This window comes from Hypomesus transpacificus, chromosome 12 (assembly GCF_021917145.1).
Source record: "Hypomesus transpacificus isolate Combined female chromosome 12, fHypTra1, whole genome shotgun sequence".
Taxonomy (NCBI): domain Eukaryota; kingdom Metazoa; phylum Chordata; class Actinopteri; order Osmeriformes; family Osmeridae; genus Hypomesus; species Hypomesus transpacificus.
This window is the reverse complement of record NC_061071.1, coordinates 6,907,872-6,932,103: the sequence shown is the minus strand read 5'-3', so window position 1 is coordinate 6,932,103 and position 24,232 is coordinate 6,907,872. Positions and strand designations below refer to the sequence as shown.

At 44.8% G+C, this 24,232-nt stretch overlaps 3 protein-coding genes across 5 annotated transcripts; 1 reads left to right on the top strand and 2 right to left on the bottom strand.

Moving 5' to 3' along the window:
- Window positions 1-3,227: 3,227 nt before the first annotated feature.
- On the bottom strand, window positions 3,228-18,460 carry LOC124474550 (LON peptidase N-terminal domain and RING finger protein 2-like). Its single transcript, XM_047030790.1, has 12 exons — window positions 17,066-18,460; window positions 16,064-16,182; window positions 6,985-7,107; window positions 6,698-6,862; window positions 6,335-6,521; window positions 6,058-6,163; window positions 5,836-5,950; window positions 5,494-5,615; window positions 5,197-5,355; window positions 4,269-4,431; window positions 4,021-4,170; window positions 3,228-3,672 (listed from the first exon to the last, which is right to left on the bottom strand). The coding sequence occupies exons 1-12, from the start codon at window positions 17,826-17,828 to the stop codon at window positions 3,511-3,513; spliced, it is 2,334 nt and encodes a 777-aa protein (XP_046886746.1). The 5' UTR covers window positions 17,829-18,460; the 3' UTR covers window positions 3,228-3,510.
- Window positions 7,757-15,599, top strand: LOC124474548. 2 transcript variants are annotated; one of them, XM_047030789.1, is made up of 2 exons: window positions 7,757-9,942; window positions 13,941-15,597. In XM_047030789.1, the coding sequence occupies exon 1, from the start codon at window positions 8,238-8,240 to the stop codon at window positions 9,564-9,566; it is 1,329 nt and encodes a 442-aa protein (XP_046886745.1). In that variant the 5' UTR covers window positions 7,757-8,237; the 3' UTR covers window positions 9,567-9,942; window positions 13,941-15,597. The 2 variants fall into 2 exon arrangements, with proteins under 2 accessions (XP_046886745.1, XP_046886744.1); XM_047030788.1 differs by lacking the exon at window positions 7,757-9,942 and adding an exon at window positions 9,991-13,847 and having other exon boundaries at window positions 13,941-15,599.
- Window positions 18,461-19,666: 1,206 nt separating the features above from the next.
- chst10 (carbohydrate sulfotransferase 10) lies at window positions 19,667-23,019 on the bottom strand. 2 transcript variants are annotated; one of them, XM_047030872.1, is made up of 6 exons: window positions 22,893-23,019; window positions 22,218-22,374; window positions 22,002-22,111; window positions 21,672-21,903; window positions 21,472-21,577; window positions 19,667-21,317 (listed from the first exon to the last, which is right to left on the bottom strand). In XM_047030872.1, the coding sequence occupies exons 2-6, from the start codon at window positions 22,327-22,329 to the stop codon at window positions 20,765-20,767; spliced, it is 1,113 nt and encodes a 370-aa protein (XP_046886828.1). In that variant the 5' UTR covers window positions 22,330-22,374; window positions 22,893-23,019; the 3' UTR covers window positions 19,667-20,764. The 2 variants fall into 2 exon arrangements, with proteins under 2 accessions (XP_046886828.1, XP_046886827.1); XM_047030871.1 differs by having other exon boundaries at window positions 22,218-22,378; window positions 22,893-23,018.
- Between the last annotated feature and the right edge of the window lie 1,213 nt (window positions 23,020-24,232).

Below are 24,232 nucleotides of genomic sequence, written 5' to 3'. Positions count from 1 at the left end.
CACCGAGCTAGCCTAGCCCTTATAAGACAGCTGATAGAGCAGGCCCAGCTCACGTGGGTGCATGGTTTATGACATCCCCTCTGGAGAAAGAGGAACACGCTCAACTAGAGCTTCCATGGCTCCATTTCTGAAAGACTCCAATCCAACTATAGAGCCTTCTGAGCACAACTAGGCTCCACTTTTTCACCAGACCACGGATGTCCTTCATTGGATTAATTCAACAGGATACAAAATACTAGCCCTGGGACAATTTGATAGAAGCCTAGGCATATTCCATTAAATGTTAAGAAAGACTGTCTCCAAGGACATTTTGTTGTCAAGTATTCTGTTGATTCATCTAATTACTGGGATGAACGTGCAACACACTGCTTTTCATCTTGGGAATGGCTATTCTAGGTAAATAAATGCACAACAATGACTATATTATTAGATGGAATTTTTGGAGCAGTTAAGAGAGTGATCAAATCCAAAAAATGGGTCCATTTCTGCATGCCCACAAGCCATCTGGTATTGGAGGGAGGATGGCATGCAAGTTCATTTTCCATTACCAAAAGGATCACATGACCCTAAGAAAATACCATATAGCCAGACGTTTACCCGTTGTTCCATACGGTTAAAACTGATTAAAATGGTGTTGAGTTTAGCCCATACTGAACCAGATCCACAATCTACTTGAAATCCTGAGAGCTAGCAGGCCTTCATCAGGTTCAGCGGGTCACTAGGGCAACGCTACAAGAATGAAGGCCAAGATGAAACAGACTTCCCATTTCCATTTTCAAGCTGTTCAGATACAGTATTGCAGTTAGACAGGCTACTATGCCAGCCTGGAATGGGCAAAGTGGGAAAGCTGGACTGGTTGTCTAAAACCTTGTCATTAGATTGGCATTTTTCCCGCAAAACCTATTTGAAGGTTTCACAGATGGGATAGCCTAGTCATTATTTTCGGAACTACCATTAGTTGCCTATTCGACCAGCAAAATGAACACAAGCAACTTAGTCTAGACATTGCCAAGAATAGGTAAAATACCCTAATGAAGTCCTGTTTATAAAATATAGCTCTCCATACCCCGCCTGCTATCACCCTCACATGAAAACCACAGTATCAGTCTGGCACTAGGCTCGTGTTTCATATGAATCGGGTCCCAATCGAAATAATTTATCTATGCGCAAAGTAAGGGGCAGATATAACCAAGTCTCGCATCGAACAGAGAATGACGAGGACTTGTGAGTAGCCAAGGCCTGGCCATACATCGAGAGAACGCTTGTGTACCTTGTATACTTGTCCATAGGTGCCATTTCCGACCACTTCCACCAATTCAAAAATCCCAGCTGGATCCTGCAAGCAATCGAATAAAAAATATTTCACACAAATAGCATACACGGTAAATGTGTTTAAGAAGATGTTATAATGATGGGCTCTAGATTAACGCAGCTGTTGCGCCCTGATCTATCCAACATGCCAAATGCATTTCGAACAAAGGAAAACCAGAGACTGGAAACACCTCGCTCGAGCTGAATAATAATGTCATACTAGTCTCAGTGATTGGGCTATGGCAAATCCGTGAAAATAAATACCTGACATGTTATCAACCGAGTGAGATTTTTTGTTTATTGTAGCCTATTGCAAAATTGATACACAATTGGGGGAAAAACGGTTGTCTCAATTAGAAGAGACACTGCCCTTGTCCAGTACTCACCCGCAATGAAGCCAGGTCTATCTCTACCAGACTTTTTGCTGGAGAGTCGTTCGCCATTTTTTCAATGATTTCCTATCCTTCCTTTACGTAAATTGTGAATATTTGATACAGGATCATTAGCGGTACCCCCTGCTACTAGAAGAGGCAGTCGTGTATTCCTCTTTGTGGTCCGCTTCTGTTGTTGAGGACGCAGGGCTACTCCATGTTGAGGTGGCAGCTCGGCCCTACGCGCAACTCTACTGGTGCTCCTCCTCTCCCCCCGGATTGAGGGATCCGATCGCACAAACACAGGATGCCGGTCGGCTAAATCACGGAGAAAGGGATGGGCATATATGCACGAACTGTACGGGGCTGATATATGAATAGGTTATCTACCCCGTCAAGCCAATATGTTAAAATAACATCTAATGTTAAAGAAGGGCCAAGTAAGAAAAAGGAGTGATGGCTACGGAGAATCTTTGGACATGCGCACGTGAGACATCAGGTCAATATTCGTAATCATGGGTGTGGCAAGGGAACAATCGAATGACCTGAGACTAGTGTGCTGATGCATCATTATTTACTTTATGCACAGTGAGTCAGTAGAAAGCCTACGAATTATTACCATATTGCCGACATGCATTAATTTGTCTCCCTGCTGTAACCTACTTCCTCCCCGTGTTCTTAATGTATATTAAACAGAAGTAGAGTGCCCAGTCCAGAATGGCAGTATAATCCATAAAAACATAATTGGGCCCTAGAAACCACCTGACTGCTGTATCTATTTCTCTTGAGCTTGCTCTTTGTCACCCTCCATAGTGTTCCAAACTTAAAAGTGACAATATCAAATATTTATTAGTGTAACTGATTGAGATGTCTGTGACACAGATGTGTCTGTGCATGTCTCAGAACCGTTTCCTTTCCCAACCCCTGCCACATTGTCATTCCCCTGAAGAACCTGTAGACATGAACAGGGTGTCTATTGGTTAAAACTAACTTTAGCTCCTATGTTGTGAGTCATTTAGCCAACAATCAGGATGGACCAGTCTGGCTAAAAAACACTGCACAGCCATGTTGCTTAAGAACCTCAGAGATTCTCTGTATATATTAATTGTTGCTAGGTAACAATAACCTCCCAAAAACTGCTAGAGCTGCTAGATAAGGCTACATCTAGAAATAAATCGATCATTGTCTTTCAGCTGTGCACTCCCATGCTGTCCAAATTATATCGATAAAGATTGCATCAAGAAATATGGGACTTTGGGAGTTTTACACAAAGGCAATAGAATCCCCTGATCATTGTGCCTCACATCTCAGCAAATAGTGGTCGAGTAACTGTCTGATAAAACCTGTTCTAATTTAGACGGTTCTGGCCATCCTATTTTTCTAACATTCTTTTACTGACACCCTATGGACATCTGGTGGTACTGCAAGAGCTGGTCTTGTACAAGCATTTGAATGTAGGACTCACAGGATCTTTATGAAGGATGCAGTTTGGGTGTTTGAAATAACAATACAGAATTAACAATTAATAAATAAAAACATGTTTATTGTGTGATAGTAAGTATATAAATATACAATTGGAATAACAATAATTTAAGGCTCTCATTTAACATGTACAACAGGACACACAGTTTTGATTAAAGGACGCACTGATTCAAAGACACAGTATTTACATATACAATGGTGTTTCACATCCTCACCCTACGAATACTCGGAACAACATAAGGAACTGTAATCCACCAGCTGTCCCCGTTCAAAGAAGTCTTTGCATCATTTCAGTGACTGAAAGTCCATTTTCAGTAACAACTGCGCCGAATAGTTGGACATCTTGTCACCGTGCCTGGCGTTTGCGTGTGACGAGGAGGATCACACGGCGGACGGCGGCCAGCCTGTCCCGGAGGCCGGTCATGGACAGGATGCTGAGCTGAGCACGTTTCTCCAGGGGCAGGACGGCCAGGAGCCACCAGCACCAAGCAGGGCCGCTGGGACTGGCCTGAGAGAGGGAGGGAGGGAGGCTTAGTGCGGTTCTATTAGGGTGCGCCTCATCGTTTTCTCCAGGACAAATAACATATGCATTAGCCTTCTACTGTCTAGGCTCTTAGATATTAAGATGTTTTCCACTCACAGAGACTGAAGGAGAGAGAGAGGGAACAAAAGAGGGAGAGAGGGAACCGGAGAGGCTATAAAGAATATCAAAGTACTGTCCTGATGATCCTAATGCTCTTCTAGGAATGAAATACATAGTTTATCTGAATCTGCTGTTGGAACCATAGCCTAGGTACCCGGGGGCCAAGCAGAGGAAGACACTACTTCTAACAGACAGCACGGTGTTGTGTTGTACCTGAATGTCAGCTTCTTTCCCGGGCAGCTGTCCAAAGTGGCTGAGGATCTGGCTCTTCATGTTGTCTTTGAGCGAGGTGAACCAGGAAGTGGCCTGCTCGTACACAGAGTCATGCAGCTTCTGCAGCTCCTCTAGCTCCGCCCCCTCCACCTGGCCGCACAGGAAAGGTGTCAGCGGTTAGGAAGCTCATCTCGGATGCAATCTTTAAAACTCCCTCCACAACGCACACACACCCACAACACACACACCTTCTTGTCCTCCAGCAGCTCTATCTTGGCTGTGCTGTACCCGTCCCTCTGGCCGTGGCTCAGCACTCGAAACCGAGACACTCCCACCGTGTCCACCACCGAACGGCCATCGGGAAACGTCTTCACATCCTTCACCTCCAGCATGCAGCCGTAGTCAGCAAAACTGTGGACCAGGACCATGGAACCATTAGCCAGGTTGTTGGTCAGAATGTTACAGTCAAGTACAGTTTAGGGCAGGGGTACTCAATTAGAAACTAAAAAGGTCTACTCAACAAATTTCCATTCAGTCCAGAACAGTATTTTTCTGGCCCTTACCTCAGAGGTCTGGGGGTAATTTTGTTCAAAGTGTCTATGCTTTGTGTCATAGTGACGTTTCACGTTAGCTCTACCACTTTTGACAAGGGCAACCATCTCATTGCAGATTAAACACATCAGTTTTGTGCTCCCTACCGGCAACACAATTGCATACTGTCCATTCTGTCTGAAATTTGCGATTTTTGGAATAAACTTTTCGCTGGGTTTTGTCACGCCATGATTTTGGCCAAGGAAGAAACAGGCAGGCTATCGATTAGCCAGCGTTGTTGCGAATGACACACACAACCTGACCCACAGAGGTTGCTGCCAACGTTGAGTGAGTTGTCATGGTGATTACTATTACAGCTCCTGATTGGATCTTTGGATTGGACACAGAAGATAGAAAACCACATCTAGTAGGAAAACAATATAGGCGTGAAATCACGCACCAATGAAAACTCGCTTGGATCATCATGACTAAATTAGATTTTGGCTTCGGTCCAAATTGTATTACGTCCGGATCCAGACCGCGGTCTGCCTATTGAGTACCCCTGGTTTAGGGTTTTGGGTTTATGGCACCTGGAATGTTTTTGAGGTGTTGACTGCTTAGGTGTTGTGTCATAGGTCAGCTCACCCCTTGAGATCATCAGCAATGCACATTCCAAACTGCCTGGTTCCTGTTTCCATTGAGCGTCGGACCATGAGCCTGTAGCATGGCTCATAGATGTGAAGAGGGCATGGAATTGTGGGAAATGCAACCGTGCAGATGAAGATGGGCACTTCCTGCTTCAAGCTGCAAGAAGAACCATTTGTTAGGGAAAATCCCCATTCAACCAGCTGAGGAAAGCTGTTGTGATATTTTGTTACACTACAGACTATTAGATTTGCTATACACAATATGGAAGTCTCTAGAAGGGGTCTAAGGTCTTACTTGGATAGCTCCTTCATCTCCTCTTCATGGACTTTCCTTCTCTCAGCCAGAGCCTCAGAGAGATAACGTTGTAGCATTTCTTCAACCAACAGGGTCTTATGGTTCCCTCTGGAGGCCAGGTACTGCAATTACACCACACACAGACTATAAAGACCACGACGACGTGACTGATGAAAGCTTTTGCTAACAAGCATTAGCTATACCCAGTTCAGTACACACCAAGAAGATAACTTGGCGGGTTTAATATCTCAAAACAGTATTACCCAAATGATGGTAACAAAATGTGTTCAAAATATTTTACTGTGTTGCTGGAAATGTTTGCACAGTTTAATATTAATTTACCTCAGCAAGGTTCTCTTTGCACAGTGGGCAGTTTGGGTTGTGGTCCATGCAGCGCTCCAGACATTTCAGACAGAATGTGTGTCCACAGGGGGTGGTGACAGGCTCATAAAACAGCCTGAGGAAAGACACAAGTTCAATAATTCAGCAATACATCCCCCCAAAGGGATGTTGTGTATGTGTGTCTCTGTTTGTGTGTGTGTGTGTGTTGTATGGTTGACTTACCTCATACAAAGAGAGCACTCCATGTCAGTGCTGTCCAGGAGATGGGTAGGCACCTCCCTCTCACCACTATGAGCAACAGGAGCCTGGGATGAAGAGCAACCTTCATCTGAGCACAGACACAGAGAGAAGATGAATGCATCCCAAAGTATTTTTTCGTCGACAAAATTCTCGAGATCTTGGAAGTGAAACACAGTCTGCTAGTGAGATTGACCCTCTGTGTTTGGTGTGGAATGGGTCAAGTGCCCAGCTATATACAAATTGATGACGGTGGTGGTACCTTTTCTGGGCAACTTGTTGGCGGTCGCTAAGTTCGGAGGGTTGTCTTGGCATTTCCTTTTCAGACCAGAGGGGCAAGGTAAGGCTCTGAGGACTAAACCCAGGTCCTTGGAGTCCCCAGCGCATGTCTGGGGCTTGGCGGTCTTCTCAGACTCAGCAGGAGGGTTACCGAGACCAAACATCTGGTTCTGATCGGACGACAAACATAAGAGGTGGATGAGCGGTCTTGGTAAGTGTGCCGTCACACGCGCATCAAAGCGAATGCCCGTACAGTACACAAACAGAAAGACAGGAAGTGATGGGCCTGACAGGAAGTGATGGGCCTGTCATTGAGGGTGCTTGTGTGTGAGTGAGGGGCTCTCACCTTCGAGGGCCCTTCCATTAGGCCTTCTTTTTGAGGTGTGGAATTTAACGAGCCCAAGAGGAAGGAGGCGGGCTTAAGGGGGGAGGCGAAGCCTGTCTGACAGGGGCGGAGTGATGCGGACAGACTGTCCTTCTCAAACAAGGAGGAGAACATGTCACTCAACAGCTGCAAGATAAAGGACAGGGATTAGCAGATAACCAAGCACAGCACAAACATGCATTGTGTGGTCACACATGCTACATAACAATACAGCAGTACAAAAGAACAAAATTACAAAAGTACAATACCTTCTGAGCCTCCAGTCTGATAGTGACGCAGTTAGGCTTCAGAGCAACACAATAGAAATACTCTTTTAAGGTTTCTTCATTCCGTCCGGCTTTGCTCAAAGCCAATGCTCTCACATAATGGGCCTAGGTAAAAACACACACAGGGTTATGGTCAAGTCTTTTGATGACCATGTATCTATATAAACCATCATGGGTGAATATAAGTGGGACAATGCTGCGACCCAGTTTCACATTGTTGTATGTTCACCCTCTAACACTGCCTTTAGTCTATTCTCATGGAAGAATGTGGTGTTGGTAAAGGACCTGCCATTGTAATAGAAAATTACTATTCTTTAAGATGTCTATAATATTCTTTGGCCTAGAACAATTATTGCTGAGGTTTTAACTTCTGTAAAAATGGCATAACCTTTTAGCCTAAGACAGTATTGCTTAAGTTTCCGTTTGCTGACAAACGTCTAACAATTTGACTGTTTGACCCTGGTTGTTTTGCCCATACTCCAGGGGTGTTTTTGCTGACAAGTTCTGCTTCTGTCGTCTCAAGCTCTGTTTTTTAATATTGAGCATCTGTATCCAGTTCTGCAACCTATTTCCCTTTTATACTTTCTGTTATTGATGATTCCTCTTTTGATAGACATGAACTATTGAACTAATGATGTAACTGTCTGGAATTACTGTATAAAAGAGTGTTCAGATCATGACACCTTTAGAGAGCCCTTCTACTGCAGACATCATTTATGATACTGTTTTGGAACTGCTCCTCCTTGATTTCAAGAATAAACAGATAAAGACAAATTCTTCTGACTTCAGACATTCAATCATAGAAAATTCCACCACAAACTTGGCGTCACGAACAGGATTCCACGAGTGATCGTCGGGAGCGACGCGGACGGGGACTGATCATCCCAAACAAAGGTGTTTGGCCTCCAAAACCTCAACATTTTCAAAGAGAGGGGAGGACCGGCCGTTGCGCCCCCGATTGTCTCCGCTGGAATTTTGACCTGTTATGACATCTTCAAAATCATCAAAAGTTAAACGGTGAGAAATATTCATAACTTTTTAAATTTGGAATTTGGTACAGACCGGTCAGGCTTGACACCATAGGCGTTTTCCTCACTTCCTTTACTGGTTGTGGAAAAAATTCGAACCAGACTCTTCCCGGGGAAGAATTCCTTTATTCTTGTTGTGGAAAGAACGAACCAGACCTTACAGAGACGTCTGTATTGAAAATCAGTGCACTGCCCATCAAAGTAAGGATGGGAAAGAAAAGTAAACAGGTTGGACCTGTTGAGGGTCCTATAGTGGACCAGATGAGGAAGAGATATGGTGAAGAGAGCCTGGACTGTTTGCATGTTTGGTCAGAAAAGTTTGGTTTTCCTGTAAACGGATCCTTTAGGACAAACCAGCTGAGTCAGTTAAGAGAGAAATTGATGGAACAAGAAAGTGATTTAAGAGGGAAAAAGAAAGTGAATATGAAAGATTTAGAAATGGTTGAAAAACACAGGAAATGTTTTGAGTTGTGGAACAAAGAGTCTGACCGTAGGGAGAGATCCAGACTTCAGAAGGTATTGAAAAGTGAACCAGAAAAATGTCAGGATGAAGAGATAGGGAAATGTCCACCATACATGCCGGCGCACACGCACTCGCACATGTCTTCTGCTTTGTACCCACAGTTGAGTGCCACGAGGCTGCGCTCGGACCTGGATTTCCTGCCCTCCTGCCCTCCTTCAGCTCCACGACCAGACCACACACAAAGCCAACGACAACCCCCACCGCTGAGAGAGGCCCTTCTTCAGCCACAGAAAGAGGAACTCTCTTCTCCAACTAACCGCACCCGATCGGGCCAGATGTATGGACAGGGGAAGTCAACTTCTGTCCAGGCAGCCGACTCCACCACGCCTGTCAACCGCCGCGCAGAAAACACACCACTGCCTCCGGACTCAGACGATGAACTAAGTGCCTTTCCAGTACAGAACTACCCCATGGTGGAGGTCGCGGGACATGACGGCCCGACCATGGTTTTTCGCCCGTGGACTGTGTCAGACGTTAGGGAAGCTAGTTCACACCTCCCAGACGTTACTACCTCGGGAGAAGCCTTTGCTGAGGCATTGATTGTGTTCTGTAGGGAGTTCAGACCCACTTTAACTGAACTCAGGCGCCTGTTAGGGACAAAAATGAAGGCAACAGACTTTGCAAAGATCTCCAACATCCTTGTGGGTGATGACATCAGGTGTGCTCACATTGAATATGGACATGCGGACAATCCACAGTATGCGAGAAAAGTCACTGACATCGCTACTGTCATAAAGACAGCTTTTCCAACTCGACTGAACATGTCAGCAATAGCAGCATGTAAACAGAGACCTGATGAAGGTACAGACGACTACCTGCACCGCCTCACAGAAGTTTTCACCACCCACAGCGGCATTGCTCGACCCAACAACACCGACCAGATGACACCCTGGGAAACCCATCTCTGTTCTGCTTTTCTGAATGGACTGTTACCAGAGATCGCTGCTGCCATCAAACTCTCCTGTGTCTGTTATGAGGAAGCCCGCTCGGATGAACTACGACGACACAGCTGACATAACCAAGCTCAGCTGATGGCCAAGAAACAACAGAGGACCATTAAAGCTGAGAAGGAACTTCATCAAGCCACACTGACTCTTCTTCAAACTGCATCCCAGCAACATGGAGGCAAAGGCGGCTTCAACAAGAAGGGCAGGAAGGGAGAACAAGGGCGCGGTAAAGGAGACAACAAGGGTCGGCATTTCCACAAAGACCCTGATGCCTGTTTCAAGTGTGGGGAAAAAGGACACTGGGCAAGGGACTGTCCTAATAAGAGGGGGGAGAAGAATGAGTTTTCCCACCGGAAGAACAGCTTTCATTCATCCGATTGACTAAGAGGGCAGGAGACGGGAGCTGAGCGCAGACCACTGGCCTCAACGCAGCATGAAAAAGGTACCTTGCACACGCCTGCACATTGCAAGGAAGAATTGCTTGCTACACAGTCCATTTGCGATAACAATTTGCTTGCCTGCTGCAATGAAGAAATGCTTGCTACCAATGCTGAGGGACAGCTAGTATCCAGATGTATTTCAATTTTATCAGAAAAATTTGAACCCCAACCCACTTACTTGTCTTATTCATCTGAAGCATACAAGAGTTTTCCTCAGTTTACTATGATGATAGCAGGACGCTCCATTACATTTTTAGTAGATTCAGGTGCTACAAATTCAGTCATTAAAAGTACAGAGTTCCCCAGTTCGCCCAAGCTTAGTGGTCGTTTTGTTTATTCAATGGGCGCCTCAGGTCAGGTTGTTAAAGAAAATCTTACTGTACCCTTACCCTGCAACATTCCAAACGGAGACCCCTTGGAGCATTCCTTTTTGTTATCAAATCTATGTCCTATTAATCTGATGGGTAGGGATTTGATGTGTCGTTTGGGTATTTGTTTGTTGTCTACACCAGAGGGCATCAAGGTTACTGAATTATCAGAGGTTTTTTGTACTATGGCACTCTCAAGTCAGACAGATCTGCTGTATGCCTATCAGTGGAAAGTAACAGACCCTCCAGAGGGGGGGAGACTGTTAGAGATAGCCAGGTCACTTGTCTCCTCTGTTCATGTTGATTTTATGATGCCGGATGATTTGCATTGTACTTCTCATATTAGTATTGGAGCAGATACAGTTTATGAAACCGGCTGGTTTCAGGCTGTAAAATCAGAGAGTTTGCAGATTGTTAATTTGTATTATATGGATTTTTGTTGTGTTGCTGAAGTATTGTTAAAACAAGATCAACAGAGTTTCTTTGATGTTTGTGATTCTACTTCTCATGTCTCTTTGGTCAAGAGTTCCGACATGTCTTGGCGAGATTTGGGCCCGTTTCTGGCTGAATGCTTGAAGGTCTCTGACTGGGTCAGTACAACAGACCCCAACGTTTCTTATTCACTTACTATGAATTGTTTCAAGAAGTCTTTCCTTGCTGATGTGCCTGTGGTCCGTCACGTACAAATAGTAAAGGAGTCTGTTCACTTGCCTGTTCTGACAATGACACAGTCTGATTTATCACCTGACCCAGCACTTGACTCGGTTCCTAAAACTTTGTGGGCCACTGGCAAGTATGATGTTGGTTTGATCAAGAACTGTGAGCCAGTGGTTATCACTCCAAAGTCTGATTTCCGGCCCTGTCGAAAACAATACCCACTTAAACCTGAAGCTCTTGCCGGTATCAGACCTGTTTTTGAGTCTCTGCTCAATGCTGGACTTATTGTGCCTTGTGAGTCATCTCCTGTCAGATCCCCTTTATTTCCTGTTAAAAAGATTCGTGACGTGGGCCTTCCTGTTGAGTGGCGCTTTGTTCAGGACTTGCAAGCTGTCAATGCTGCCGTGCAGCCACGTGCTCCACACGTGCCTAATCCTTACACCATTCTATCACAAGTCCCACCCACAGCAAGATTATTTTCTGTTGTTGACTTGGCCAATGCCTTTTTCAGTGTTCCTGTTCATAAGGACAGCCAGTATTGGTTTGCATTCAACTTTGACGGCAAGGCTTACACTTTCACCAGGTTATGTCAGGGCTACTGTGAAAGTCCTACAATCTACAACGAGGCCATAAAGACCAGCCTTGAGACACTTGAACTCTCTCCAGGAACAGTTTTGCTGACCTACGTCGATGACCTCATGACCTGCTCGCCAACTGCTGACCAGTGCAGAAAAGACACCATCACCTTGCTTAAACATTTGGCTTCAGAAGGCCACAAAGCCAGTTTGTCAAAACTGCAGTTTGTTAAAGAGTCTGTAACATTTTTGGGACATGTGATCACAGCTGAGGGCAAATCTCTCTCTCCCAAGAGAATAGCAGCAATTCAAAACATCCCAAAGCCAATTACAAAAAAGCAAGTCATGTCATTTCTTGGAATTTGTTCTTACTGTCGACAGTTCATTCAAAATTATGCAATCCTAGAGGCCCCACTCAGTGCACTGATTCATGGGCAGAGCCTCTCCTCAAATGATAAAGTTACATGGACACCGGAAGCATATGACAGTTTTTGTGAACTGAAACTAACCCTACAGTCTTCACCCACTCTAGGTCTTCCAGATCCAACTAGGCCTTTCATTCAAGCTGTGGATGAGAAAAATGGGTGCATGACTTCTGTTCTCCTGCAGGAGCATGGGGGCGGGCAACGTCCGGTTGCTTACTTCTCTGCTAAACTTGACCCAGTTGCAGCTGGACTTCCGCTTTGTCTGAGAGCTGTGGCTGCTGCAGAGAAAGCAGTCATGGCATCAAGAGACATCGTCGGGTATTCACCTCTAACCCTTCTTGTCCCACATGCTGTTTCATTAATTTTGCTCGAACAGAAAACTTCTCATCTGTCCGCCGCTAGTTGGTTACGTTACAATGCCTCATTGTTGAATATGCCTAACATCACCATCAAGCGTTGTAATGTTCTTAACCCTGCTACCCTTTTACCCACAATTGTGGATGGTGAACCCCATGACTGTGTGCTAACCCTCCAGGAGGCCTGCACTCCCAGACCTGATCTCCAGGAAACACCATTATCCAACCCCGACTTCATTTTGTTTGTGGATGGGTCCGCCTCTCGCGACCCCTCTACGAGTGTTAACAAAGTTGGATATGCTGTTTGTTCTGCACATGACACTCTTGTTTCAGGCTCTCTTCCCAGCCACCTCTCAGCCCAGGCGGCTGAGTTGGTAGCCCTAAATGAGGCCTGTCGTCTGGCTGCAGGTAAATCTGTTACCATCTATACCGATTCCCGGTATGCCTTTGGTGTCGTTCACGATTTTGGTGCCCTATGGAAACACAGAAAGTTCCTCACCTCCTCGGGTAAACCCATCTCTCACCACACTAAAGTCGCTGCCCTGTTGGATGCAATCCTCCTTCCATCTAAAATTGCTGTGTGTAAATGTCAAGCCCACACCCATTCATGTGACCCCCTAGTCTTTAGGGAACGACAGAGCTGACAAAGCTGCTAAGGCGGCTGCTCAAGCTTCAACCACTTCCTTCCTCTTTTCTGAACAAGCCTCGAACTCTGAGGTTCCCTCTTCTCTCGCAGCTCTTCAGTCATTCGCCACCCCCCAGGAGAAAGCCCTGTGGAAGTCATCTGCCTGCACCCTAACAGAAGGAGTGTGGCGCAGTGTGTGTGGAAAACCCTGCCTTCCCAAACATTTCTTTCCCCATTTTGCAAAATTGACACATGGGCGGGACCATGCGTCAAAAGCGGGGATGATAAGTATGCTAACACAACAGTGGTTTACAAAGGGATTTACAGCATATGCACAGAGATTTTGTCAGTCATGTATGATATGTGCAAACCACAATGTAGGACGAGGCATACCCACTACACAGGCCGCACATCCACCCCCATCACATCCATTTGAACACCTCATGATGGATTTTATTGAGTTAACACCATCTGAGGGAAAAGTGTACTGTTTGGTTATGGTAGACTTATGGTCAAAATGGATTGAAGCTTTCCCTGCAAAACATGCCACCAGCCATGTTGTTACAAAAGCACTACTAACTGAGATTGTTCCTAGATGGGGTATACCAGCAAAAGTCAGTAGCGACAATGGTGCACATTTTGTCAACTCTGCTCTTGATCAGGTCGGAAAATATCTAGGTATTGACATGAGGCGTCATTGTGCATACCATCCGGCCAGTGGGGAAGCAGTCGAGCGGGAGAATGGGACCTTAAAGATGAAGCTGGCCAAATGCTGGAGGACACTGGTCTCTCATGGACCAAAGCACTGCCCATTGCACTGACCTACATGAGAATGAGAAAGAGAACCAGAACTAATCTCAGTCCGTTTGAGATCCTTTTTGGGCGACCTCCTACACTGGGGGTGAATGCAGAGAGAAGGCCTTTTCCTTCCACCTCTCTCTGTGAGGATGCAATGTTACAGTATTGTAAAAACTTGTCGGTTGTGCTCTCTCAGATTTCTACACAGGTAAAAGACGCATTGCCCCAGCCAGCTGAAGGTACTCTACACAACCTTAAGCCAGGTGATTGGATCGTGGTGAAAGATCTGCGCAGGAAGAACTGGAGATCGAAGAGGTGGTTAGGACCGTTCCAGATCCTGCTAACTACACACACTGCTGTAAAGACGGCTGAAAGAGCGACCTGGATCCACGCCAATCACTGCAGAAAGGTTCCTGAGCCTCCCGAGTAACCACACACCTGCCACACACTTACACGGCAGGGCTGCGCTGACTCATCACAGTTCTAGAGTGTACGAAGAACGCTGCTCTGAACTGCTCCGGCGAAATACATAATGCACATACACGTTCCAGAGAATACATCCACATCTGTTGTCACCAAGCAACCTCCAAGGGACAACGTGGGACCGCCGACCACCATGAGAACATCCTGCAACCGTTCCAGATTAGGTACCATGATGGGGCTGGCCTTGATCCTCACTCTGATCCTATCTCCACTGGTGGTATCTCACTCATCGTACAGTATATCAGATGGTGAGACTCCCAAGGGAACAGACTGATCAGCGCGTGGCGATATATGGCCCGACCAACATAACAGAAGGAGATTGTCCTGTGACACTCATGTCTAGCCAGAATTGAGACTGTTCGATATCTAAGAGTAGTAAAAAATACTCGCAACATTGCTTATGTTTGTACATACCCACCCGCCTTGACTAAAAGCTTTCAGAACTACAGACGTACTGTACGTGGGGGGAGTTTAGGGACAACCATGAAATTCACAATGTATTTTCCCCGGTTAGGATGGCTGAGTCTGGCTGATGATTGTTAAGGCCATTGACAGATCTGTTAACACCCAGTTCCTCAATCTTGTGGCTACAGACCGCAACCCCACTCATGCTCCTCTGCCGACTGACCTTTGGAGGCCCTGGGCAAGTCCATCTGATTTTGATTTTGGTTCTGATTCCAACTCTGATGATGCCTCGGTCATAGTCTAATTTGTTTTTGATCATGATTGTGTCACATTCTGATTTGTTGGAACGTTTGCCTATTGGTGCTTGGACATTTTGCCCTTCTGAATTGCGATATTTGCATTTTGGCCCGTATGAAAATGTTGATATTACATTACATACTGTATCCTCTGATGACACTTACATTTCTTTGTCTCCTGATAGCTCAGATTTTCCCTTGTCTCCTACAATTTGGGTAGTACATTATCAGGCTAGAGTACGTGCTCTCATCAGTTTATCACGACCAACTTTTATTTGGAATATGATTATAATAGGTGACTGTCCTTTTATTTCCATTTTTGTTGGACACCTTTGTGTCTTCTCTGCCCTTCCGGGTAGATGGTAAAAAATTGTTCTGTATATTTTTCTGCTTGCTCAAACACTCAGAGACGTCTATGTCTCGCAAAACCAGCTTTTGCTTATTCTACTGGTTAATGATGAAGTGTTTTCAACTGTAACAAGGGTAACACATTTGATGTATTCCATGTAGTTGTATTTTCTTTGTTTTATATAATTTTTATGTTGATCAAGGGTTTGATCAAAAGGGGGGAATTGTAATAGAAAATTACTATTCTTTAAGATGTCTATAATATTCTTTGGCCTAGAACAATTATTGCTGAGGTTTTAACTTCTGTAAAAATGGCATAACCTTTTAGCCTAAGACAGTATTGCTTAAGTTTCCGTTTGCTGACAAACGTCTAACAATTTGACTGTTTGACCCTGGTTGTTTTGCCCATACTCCAGGGGTGTTTTTGCTGACAAGTTCTGCTTCTGTCGTCTCAAGCTCTGTTTTTTAATATTGAGCATCTGTATCCAGTTCTGCAACCTATTTCCCTTTTATACTTTCTGTTATTGATGATTCCTCTTTTGATAGACATGAACTATTGAACTAATGATGTAACTGTCTGGAATTACTGTATAAAAGAGTGTTCAGATCATGACACCTTTAGAGAGCCCTTCTACTGCAGACATCATTTATGATACTGTTTTGGAACTGCTCCTCCTTGATTTCAAGAATAAACAGATAAAGACAAATTCTTCTGACTTCAGACATTCAATCATAGAAAATTCCACCACACCACCATGTCTGCCTGTACACCAGTATTTTCTTTCACCTTGGGCCACAGAGGCTTCAGTTGACACATGCTGTCCCCATCCTGAAGAGCCAGTCTGAAGTTCCCCATCTGCTGATGGAGATCTGCCCTCCGCTCCAGTAACCTGGACATAGTTGGGGCTGCAAAGAGGAAGACATAACAATAAGTCTGTGTAGTTTATAAGCAGTCATATAAACAGCCTCTATAGAGGTTTTGTCTGATGTATGGAAGTGTTATGGACAGTCCCACAAGAAGGATAGTTATATATAAAACACATAATTCATCCATAAAACACCCCTGAATTACATGCATTACACTATAAAAATAAAATCTTCGTCTATGAAATAAAATGAAAATAATAAGCTATTATGACAATATTAAGCTAAATTATGTAGCAGAGTTGGCAACCCAAAAAAACTGTTACACGAAAAACATTATCTCATCCCCTAAAATCCAGGTCATGCTCATAACTAGTTCAGGGTCGCGTCAAGTTTTGTGAAGAGAGCACGTAAGCTGTTATGTGTTCATTTGCTACTTTGCACACCAACCCTGTTCAGATTCCACATGTTGGGAACTCTATTTTAGATGTGCAGAAATTCGAGAAGTACATTAGCAGGGCCCGCAAAAAAAGGCTACTCTGTAGAATAGAATTCTGCTCTACCAAGCTTGACCTACTTTTCCTGCTGTTGTGATGCTATGCAAGGTACATAATGGGCAAACTGATATTTCTACGGAAAGTACAGAGTCCAGGCGTACGATCACTAAAGAAATTGAATCAGTCTGTAAACATTTATGATCAAATGCGCAGTTCCCCCAACACATGGTGTTTATGTCTTTGAGTGAGCTGGCATGAAAAAAGTGTAATGATGCCAATTATGTTGCCTGACCCAGATATTAATTTAAGATCTGCACGCTTCCATGTCACCTGATAAGTAGGTTAACCATCCATTACTCAAATGTCCCATGTGAAGGGGAACTATTAAAAGAAAGGGTATTACAGAAATAATTCATGCTTTAGCCTACCCATTTCTACAGCTTTGTTGTATCTTTCTAGGGCGTTGAGGAAGTCGTGTTTAGTCCGTAGTCTCTCCCCCTCCAGCCAGTATCGCCTTGCTTGACTCTCCGCCACAAACCACTTTTCCAACAGGCTGCTTAGAACCACATTGACTTTAAACGCAGTTGGCTTCACTTTGCCCGTCGAGTTGCTCAGTTTATATCGACACAGTTTGCATTCTGTGACGTGTTTATCTTCAACACAATATTTGCAGTATGTATGGCCACATTCTAAGGTCACAGGCTCTGACAAGAGGCACTTGCAAAAATGGCAAGAGAAAAAGTCCAGTGTTTCTTCATCCTCAGATAAGTCATCCACTGAATATGAACGGTTCAACTCGTTTCTATTAACTCCAACTCGGCATGACGAAGTCTTACTTGGAGCTGAGATGCACAATTCCTTTTCGCGCAAGGTGTGCGTAATACAGTCAACAAGAGATCCTAATTCTTGGGGTTTTAAACTGTCCAGTTTGGCAGCAGCACAATACGAGTCCAGTGCCTCTCCTATGCGCCCAGCCCTGCTAAGCGCATCTGCCTTCAGTAGACACAGAGGCCTGTCTGGTTGCTGAAGATCTGCAAGTTGAGAGCTGTAAATCTCAACAGCAAAGTTGTAGTCTCCAGCCTGGCAGGCTTTCTGTGCCACATCCAACATTTCTGCACACAACCAGGCAGCAGTGGGAACAGTTGTGCTGTTCGTGGAATGATCCAATCCGTCTCGAACAGCGATGTCCATTTTCGTGATATAACTGAAGAATCGCTCAAATCAGTTACGCTCAGGGGTCAGTCAAATTACTAGCTATCTAATCGATTCAGTCTAGGTAAGGATCAGACCGGACACCGAAGCAAGTGTTTAGTTCCATCCATTTCATTCAGCTGCAAATCGAATTTTCCATGTTAATTTAGCTACGTAAGACCGTGACACAGTGAAACTGGAAGTTTGTATAACAGCAGTCTTACACTCACGGATGATATAACATCCTTTAAAACGAGTAGGCTATACTTCCTTCGTTTCAAGGCATTTTCACGAACATGTTATATGCTGCATAAATACGTGAGCACCGACAACTGACACAACCTTGCATTACGAGTAAAAACGAGCTAATGTCGTAGAAAAGAAATAGCCGCTGACACTAGTGTTTCGTTATAACGCCTGTCTAGACCTATATCTCTGAACTAGAGTTGGGCAGGCGAATCAGTAACCCCGCCCATACACTCGCCCAAAACCCAAAAGTTGTTCCCTCGATCTATTACTAAACTTGTATGAACAGCCAGCACGCTGCTCGTTTTTACTTTGCTGGTCCGATGGTTTGTATATAGGCATAATAACAGAATTTGAATCACACTCTCTCGACGTCAAATTCAGGAATTAAACTATAAGGGCAAACTAGTTATGATGCGCCTGTTTGGTAACATCGGGTGGCACGTGACTTGAGGGAGCAAAGTCATTGGGTAGTCTGACTGTTTATGTAACGATAAAGGTTGTGTAACAGAAAATAACTGCATATTTGATCATACTGTTCGGGTCAAGAAGCACTGTAGACATTTGAAATCCCTTCCGTCGTCAACTGTCAGTTATATTAAGCTAACAGGCCGCTGGCGCTGGGCACACAGGCAGTCTGCCAGTAGCATTGACTTGCCAATGCGGTGTAGCCCTGAGTGCTTTACATTAAACAGCTTAACATTATGCAAATTAATTTTTACAAAAACGTTAGCAAACTGCAGAATAGGTAACACTATTGTACAGGCTTATGTGGAGAATTCTGAGAGAAAACAACAGCAAGTCACATATAGTTGATATAGGTATATTAGGGCCAACTCAAGTGGCTTGAGGAAGACGAGTCTCATCCCACCTTAAGGAGGCTGCAGACAGCGCTCTATTCACACACTGTTTGGACACACTTTTAGCAGCTGTAAAAAAAAGAGATGGGTGCTTTTCTCTATAAGACATACTCTGAAATCTGAATAATACTAATTTATGATCATTAATCACACCACAAGCCTGTTATCATTTAAAACCAATGTGCAGCACACTAACGTGCTGCTAAAACGTTGCCACCCTAACCCACAACGCTACCGTCACCGTAGTTCTTAGTCCATCAGTCCAACCTGTTACCTGCTCTGCTCAGGGTACAGGCAGCACACGTGACCCTCTCACCCCTTGTGGCAACACATGGAGGCCTGACAGTTATCCTTTGTCCACTGCACACAAACAACCTCAATAAATGAACCCTCCAACAGAAGACCACAAACATGTGTGCGGCACATGCCTCCACTGAATGAATGGGCCCAGAGTAGAATGATCAAAAAGAACTGGGTCACGACAGAGAAACATATTTCTGAGCACCAACACGAGGAAGCTATTGTTCCGACAGTTGCTTTGATTCTTGTTGGATAGTTTCACATGAGCGATCAGATTTCAGGACATCATGCGAGGACATGGAACACCAAGGTTAGAACTCACAGAGTTCGGATCATTCAGTAACACACTGCAGCTGCTAAGACACCAGTGGGCTTTTACAGACATTTATTGGCAAAACCAACAGGGCTCTTTATTGATGTTGAAAAACAAAACAAGTTTATTTTTTCTTGATTTCATATTGGCCTTTATTAATTCTCCAGAATTAGAGTACAAAGTCACCAGGAAGCATTTCTTCATAGATGGGTGATGACAGCTCCACACACACACACACACACACACACACACACACACACACACACACACACACACACACACACACACACACACACACACACACACACACACACACACACACACACACACAGACACACGCACACAAAAACGTTTGTTGGTATGGAGATGTTCATTGTCAACTTCCAGGCCTACATTTCGGAGCGTAAAACCATCCTCGCCCTCCCACAGCCCCTGGACCACAACGCTGTCTCTCCGCATAGGGGTGACAGAATGGAAGTACCTGGATGACACACATTCGCCGTCTCTGCCTAACCGCGGAAAGAGAACGCAGATAGCCTCGCTGCCCATAAGAAAGCACAGGCATCACGGCTCACACAGCCATACTGCCAGGCACACAGCCAGTGATCCTGTTCACAGGCGTGTCTGGAAGTCTGCAGAGCTGCCAAGACTTTCCCATTGCTTGTCCTCCATCCACTACACCTACAGGGGTTTTTTGGTACACCACATATGCAAGGGAACCAAGTCCAGTATCATATCGGTGTGTTCCCCACCCAGCAGTGTCGACCCCTGGTGCTCCCAGTGTGGGTCTGGTAGGCGGCAACAGCAGCAGCCCTGTCTCTGTAAACGTGCTGAGGTTACACACTCGCACAGTAGGTTACACTGTTTAGTTTCCTTATTAAATAAAAGTTACCTATCATAACAAAAGCTAAAGGACTACCAAGAAACACTACTATGTGGCACTTCATTAGTTGTAGAGCCATAACCATGGCAACAAACTCTACCTCAGGCCACATACTTGATCTGGTCTGGGTGTGCCTGGTTGAGGCATGGTCGGCTATAGCAAATCAGGCTCCATCGGAGGAACCAGCCTGGCTGCTAACTGCCGCCATCCCCTCACTACGGCACATCAGCCTGCAGGAGGCACCCTATCGTCTCAGTCAACCATGGCCAGATTAGGAGAAGCAAGTTAGCTTACTTAGCCTACAAGCCTATCAGAACTGTCTTTAGCCTTTAGCTCAGTTCATTAGGAAGTCTGGACTGGGATAACCAAACAGGCCAAAGTCCCCCTGATATCTGGCGAAGAGACGCCTGATGTCACGCTTGCTGATGTCTGAGAAGTAGTGCTCCACCTTGGTCTGGTTGTAGCGGGTGATGCCTGGCGGGATGGTGGGGTAGGACACCAGGCGCTCGATCCCAGCAGCCTTGAGGATGTAGGGAGCGTCCCGCTCCAAGGTCTCGTGGTGGCCCACCACGCTGTAGGTGATGTCACAAGGCGCGCACAGCTCGGCGTACGTCACCCAATGGATGACGTGCTCGCCAAACTGCCTGTCCATGCGCCGCCTTCCGGGCACGTCGCCCAGGTAACGGACAAAGTCCTCGAAGCGCAGGCCCGTGGCCGCCGCGTCGTTGTCTCTGTGGCTCTTGCGGTACTTGCGGATGATGGCGGGCGCAATGTCGTGCTTGTACCAGGGCTCAAAGCGGGGGTTCTTCACAAATTTGTCCTTGAAGGCGGAGATGAGGCGCTCGAAAGGGTCTCTCACGATGAAGAATTTAAAGTAGGTGTTTAATCTGGAGATCAATCGATTTGTTTGTTAGTGCTGAGGCTACAGAATGCATTAACTGTTTATTATCCTGTTTGAACAAAGTAGAAAGTGCTTAGTTGTGACACGACTAACTGACATTTTGTGGTCAAAATTAGGAGAGCTCAAACTTGAACTCTGACCTTTCAGTAATCTCCACCTGACTCAGAGAAGAGAGGCGAGGCAGGCCATTCTTCTCGTGATCGTGAACCAGATTTTCTGGGATCTCATCCACAGTGGAGAACACTCCTGAGAGACAAAAGAAGAACCGTGACAATCGGACACTCGCCATCCCCGACCTCAGTCAATCAAGCAGTGTCACACCATGAAAGCAAACACTCACCGTTGAGAACAATCAGGACCTTTTTCCATTGAGTGTTCCCCACTTTGGGGGTCTGGCAGAAGAGGATCTTGTGCTTGTCGCATACAAAGATGCGGTCCAGGACGAACTTGTTGATGGAGGTGTGAGTGAGGTTCCTGAGCGTCGAGTTCTTGCACACAGCCGAGAGCAGCTCCAGGCGCTTTGCTTCCACAGAGCGCCAGTCTGAGAGGTCCGCGGAGGACGGCTCAGCCGTCTGACACACAAACACACAGACACTGCCTTCATGAGACATCTGCAGCACACTCTGAGTTGCAATCTGCTGCATTCTAGTGATGTGAGTCATGGACCTACCAGGTCTGATGGCTTCTCATCTTGTGTTTCAGACTTCTGCATGGAGGGGGATTTGATGATCTTGGTCCCTGACAGAGTCCAGCTCTGCATCTCAGATTGTTCCACATAGTCTGAAACAGAGTCCAGGCATGTATTACATTATGGTTTCGCAAATCCGTACTGACAATACATAACTGGCCGCCAGTGTCTATATAGCTGACATCTTAACTAACTCACCATCCGCGGCTCTCAAATTGAAATTGATGAATTTGCTGGCGAACATTAGGATGAGTAGCATCCAGCCGCAAGCCCCAACGAGCAGCCAATGGTGCCGCATCGTTTGGGGCATCAACCGTGGGACATCATCCGTGGCCCATCAAAATAGTGAAGTTGCCTAGCTAAAGAAGGCAGAGAAGATTGACTGACATTGCAAAAGACAGATAAACTCATGGTTGCGAGGAAGCTTCATCGAAAGCTACTCTGAGGTTATCACTTCTATTTCTAGCTAGCAAAAAATACGTGGAGGGTTAGCAACAGATGGCAAAAACTGGATGTATGTATGAGCATTTTAAGCATGTATGAACATGTTTCATCTTGTTAGCTTTTACCTTCTATTTAGAAATCAAGATCCATTAGCTACGTTACGTTGGTACAATTTGCTAGGTCAATACAGAAAATAACGTTTACATGTGTAAAAGTAGCTTGCCTCGTTAGAGCCATACGCTAGCGCACAAGCTAAACAGATGTTTAACTTTAACACGAGCTAACAAGCTAGCCAGTTAGTTAGTTAGCTGTCCAGCCGCCCCGGCATTGCCTCTACAAATTATTTGGTAACTGGAAACTAGACTGCACTTCAGCAAGATGCTACATTTTTTGTTCAAAAGCAAATAGCAGCGATATCTATTGTCTTACCGTTTAAATGTGAATGTGCTGTGTTGCAGCTATCGCAGTAATGTTAACTAGATATATAGCTAGCGTCTCGGATGACATTTTCGATGTGTCCTGTAGTCTGTTGTGATGGAGTACAGCATTCGCCAATCATCGCCCAACAACATTGAAGGTCATGTCGCCCCCTAGCGCTCAAATGTTTGCAGTACATCATGGACATCTCGTGGACCAGGGCAATGAAAAGCCTCTTTGTGTATGATTATGTGATGTGATGCAATGTAGTCCTTCCCTCAGACGATGATCACATTTTCTGTTTAAACTTTAAGCAAGACGAAAGCAATATTGCATAAGCTGTGACTTAAAGTTTTGAGATACTAGAACTTTAACTTCCAAGTTCACAAATGTTAATACAAATGATAATGCAGTCATAAAGCGACATGCTTGACACAATATAATAGTTGTCCACTCTTACCGCATGGTTCCCAATAAAACTCAATTTAATGTGTATGAATGTATAACAATGCGTTCTTTCATTGAAGACTGTATAGGCTAGCTGGAAAACATTTGTCAGGCACAATGGGTTTCACTGTGTCACTAACAATGCATGGCTGACAAAGACACATTATCAACAAGACTGTGAGAGAGCATTATGTCACTTTTCGAGATGTCTAATGATGCAGAGCATAGCCACATTCACACAAGGATCAGGAACCGCATGTGCACTACACTTGAGAAACAGATACCTGCTACTTTACGTTCGGAAAAAAAAGGTGAGAGTTTTAACAGGGCACACTGGGTGTTTTTCTGTCTGTACAAACACCCTAGGATACACACTTCCAGGCAGCCAGTTCACATTTTAGTCACGTGGCAATGTCATTTTATCACACCCACTATAACATCTTACCTGACATCTTAACTCAAACCGTCTTAGTGCCAATCCTTATAAATGCATCTTCAAGCTGTAGGAAAATAGTTAAGAGCACGCCCTTATATTACTTAAACATCAAATTGTTTTAATTGAGTTTGCCCACACACATGATCATGTTTCTTTGACAATACATGAGAAAAAAATCGAAGCACGTCAAGAATAAAGCCTTGAAATGATCACAGTAGGGCTGCAACTAACGATTATTTTAACAATCTATTAATCTGTCAGTTCTTTTTTCGATGAATCGGATAAAAAACAAACGCATTAATTTCCAACCCTTTATTCAAAAACAGCATTGGCTGTGCAAAATTCACAGTGAAAAAAATCTTAAGAATGTGCACAAACAGGCACACAATTTTGAAAAATGTATATTAACGTGGATTTAATGCTGTTTTCCAAGATGACCAATTTGAGTTTTGTTAAAAACTATTGAAAA

Bases quoted from the DNA above. Each gene is read 5' to 3' on its own strand.
- LOC124474548 (XM_047030788.1), top strand. From the start codon at position 10,035: ATGCTTGCTACCAATGCTGAGGGACAGCTAGTATCCAGATGTATTTCA.
- LOC124474550 (XM_047030790.1), bottom strand. From the start codon at position 17,828: ATGGACATCGCTGTTCGAGACGGATTGGATCATTCCACGAACAGCACA. The intron at 16,183-17,065 runs GTAGGCTAAAGC...TCCTCTTTGCAG, and splicing joins CAACAAAGCTGTAGAAATGG to CCCCAACTATGTCCAGGTTA. The intron at 3,673-4,020 runs GTACAACACAAC...TCCCTCTCTCAG, and splicing joins GGAAAGAAGCTGACATTCAG to GCCAGTCCCAGCGGCCCTGC.
- chst10 (XM_047030872.1), bottom strand. From the start codon at position 22,329: ATGCCCCAAACGATGCGGCACCATTGGCTGCTCGTTGGGGCTTGCGGC. The intron at 22,112-22,217 runs GTGAGTTAGTTA...ACTCTGTTTCAG, and splicing joins CAATTTGAGAGCCGCGGATG to ACTATGTGGAACAATCTGAG. The intron at 21,578-21,671 runs GTGAGTGTTTGC...TTTGTCTCTCAG, and splicing joins GGTCCTGATTGTTCTCAACG to GAGTGTTCTCCACTGTGGAT.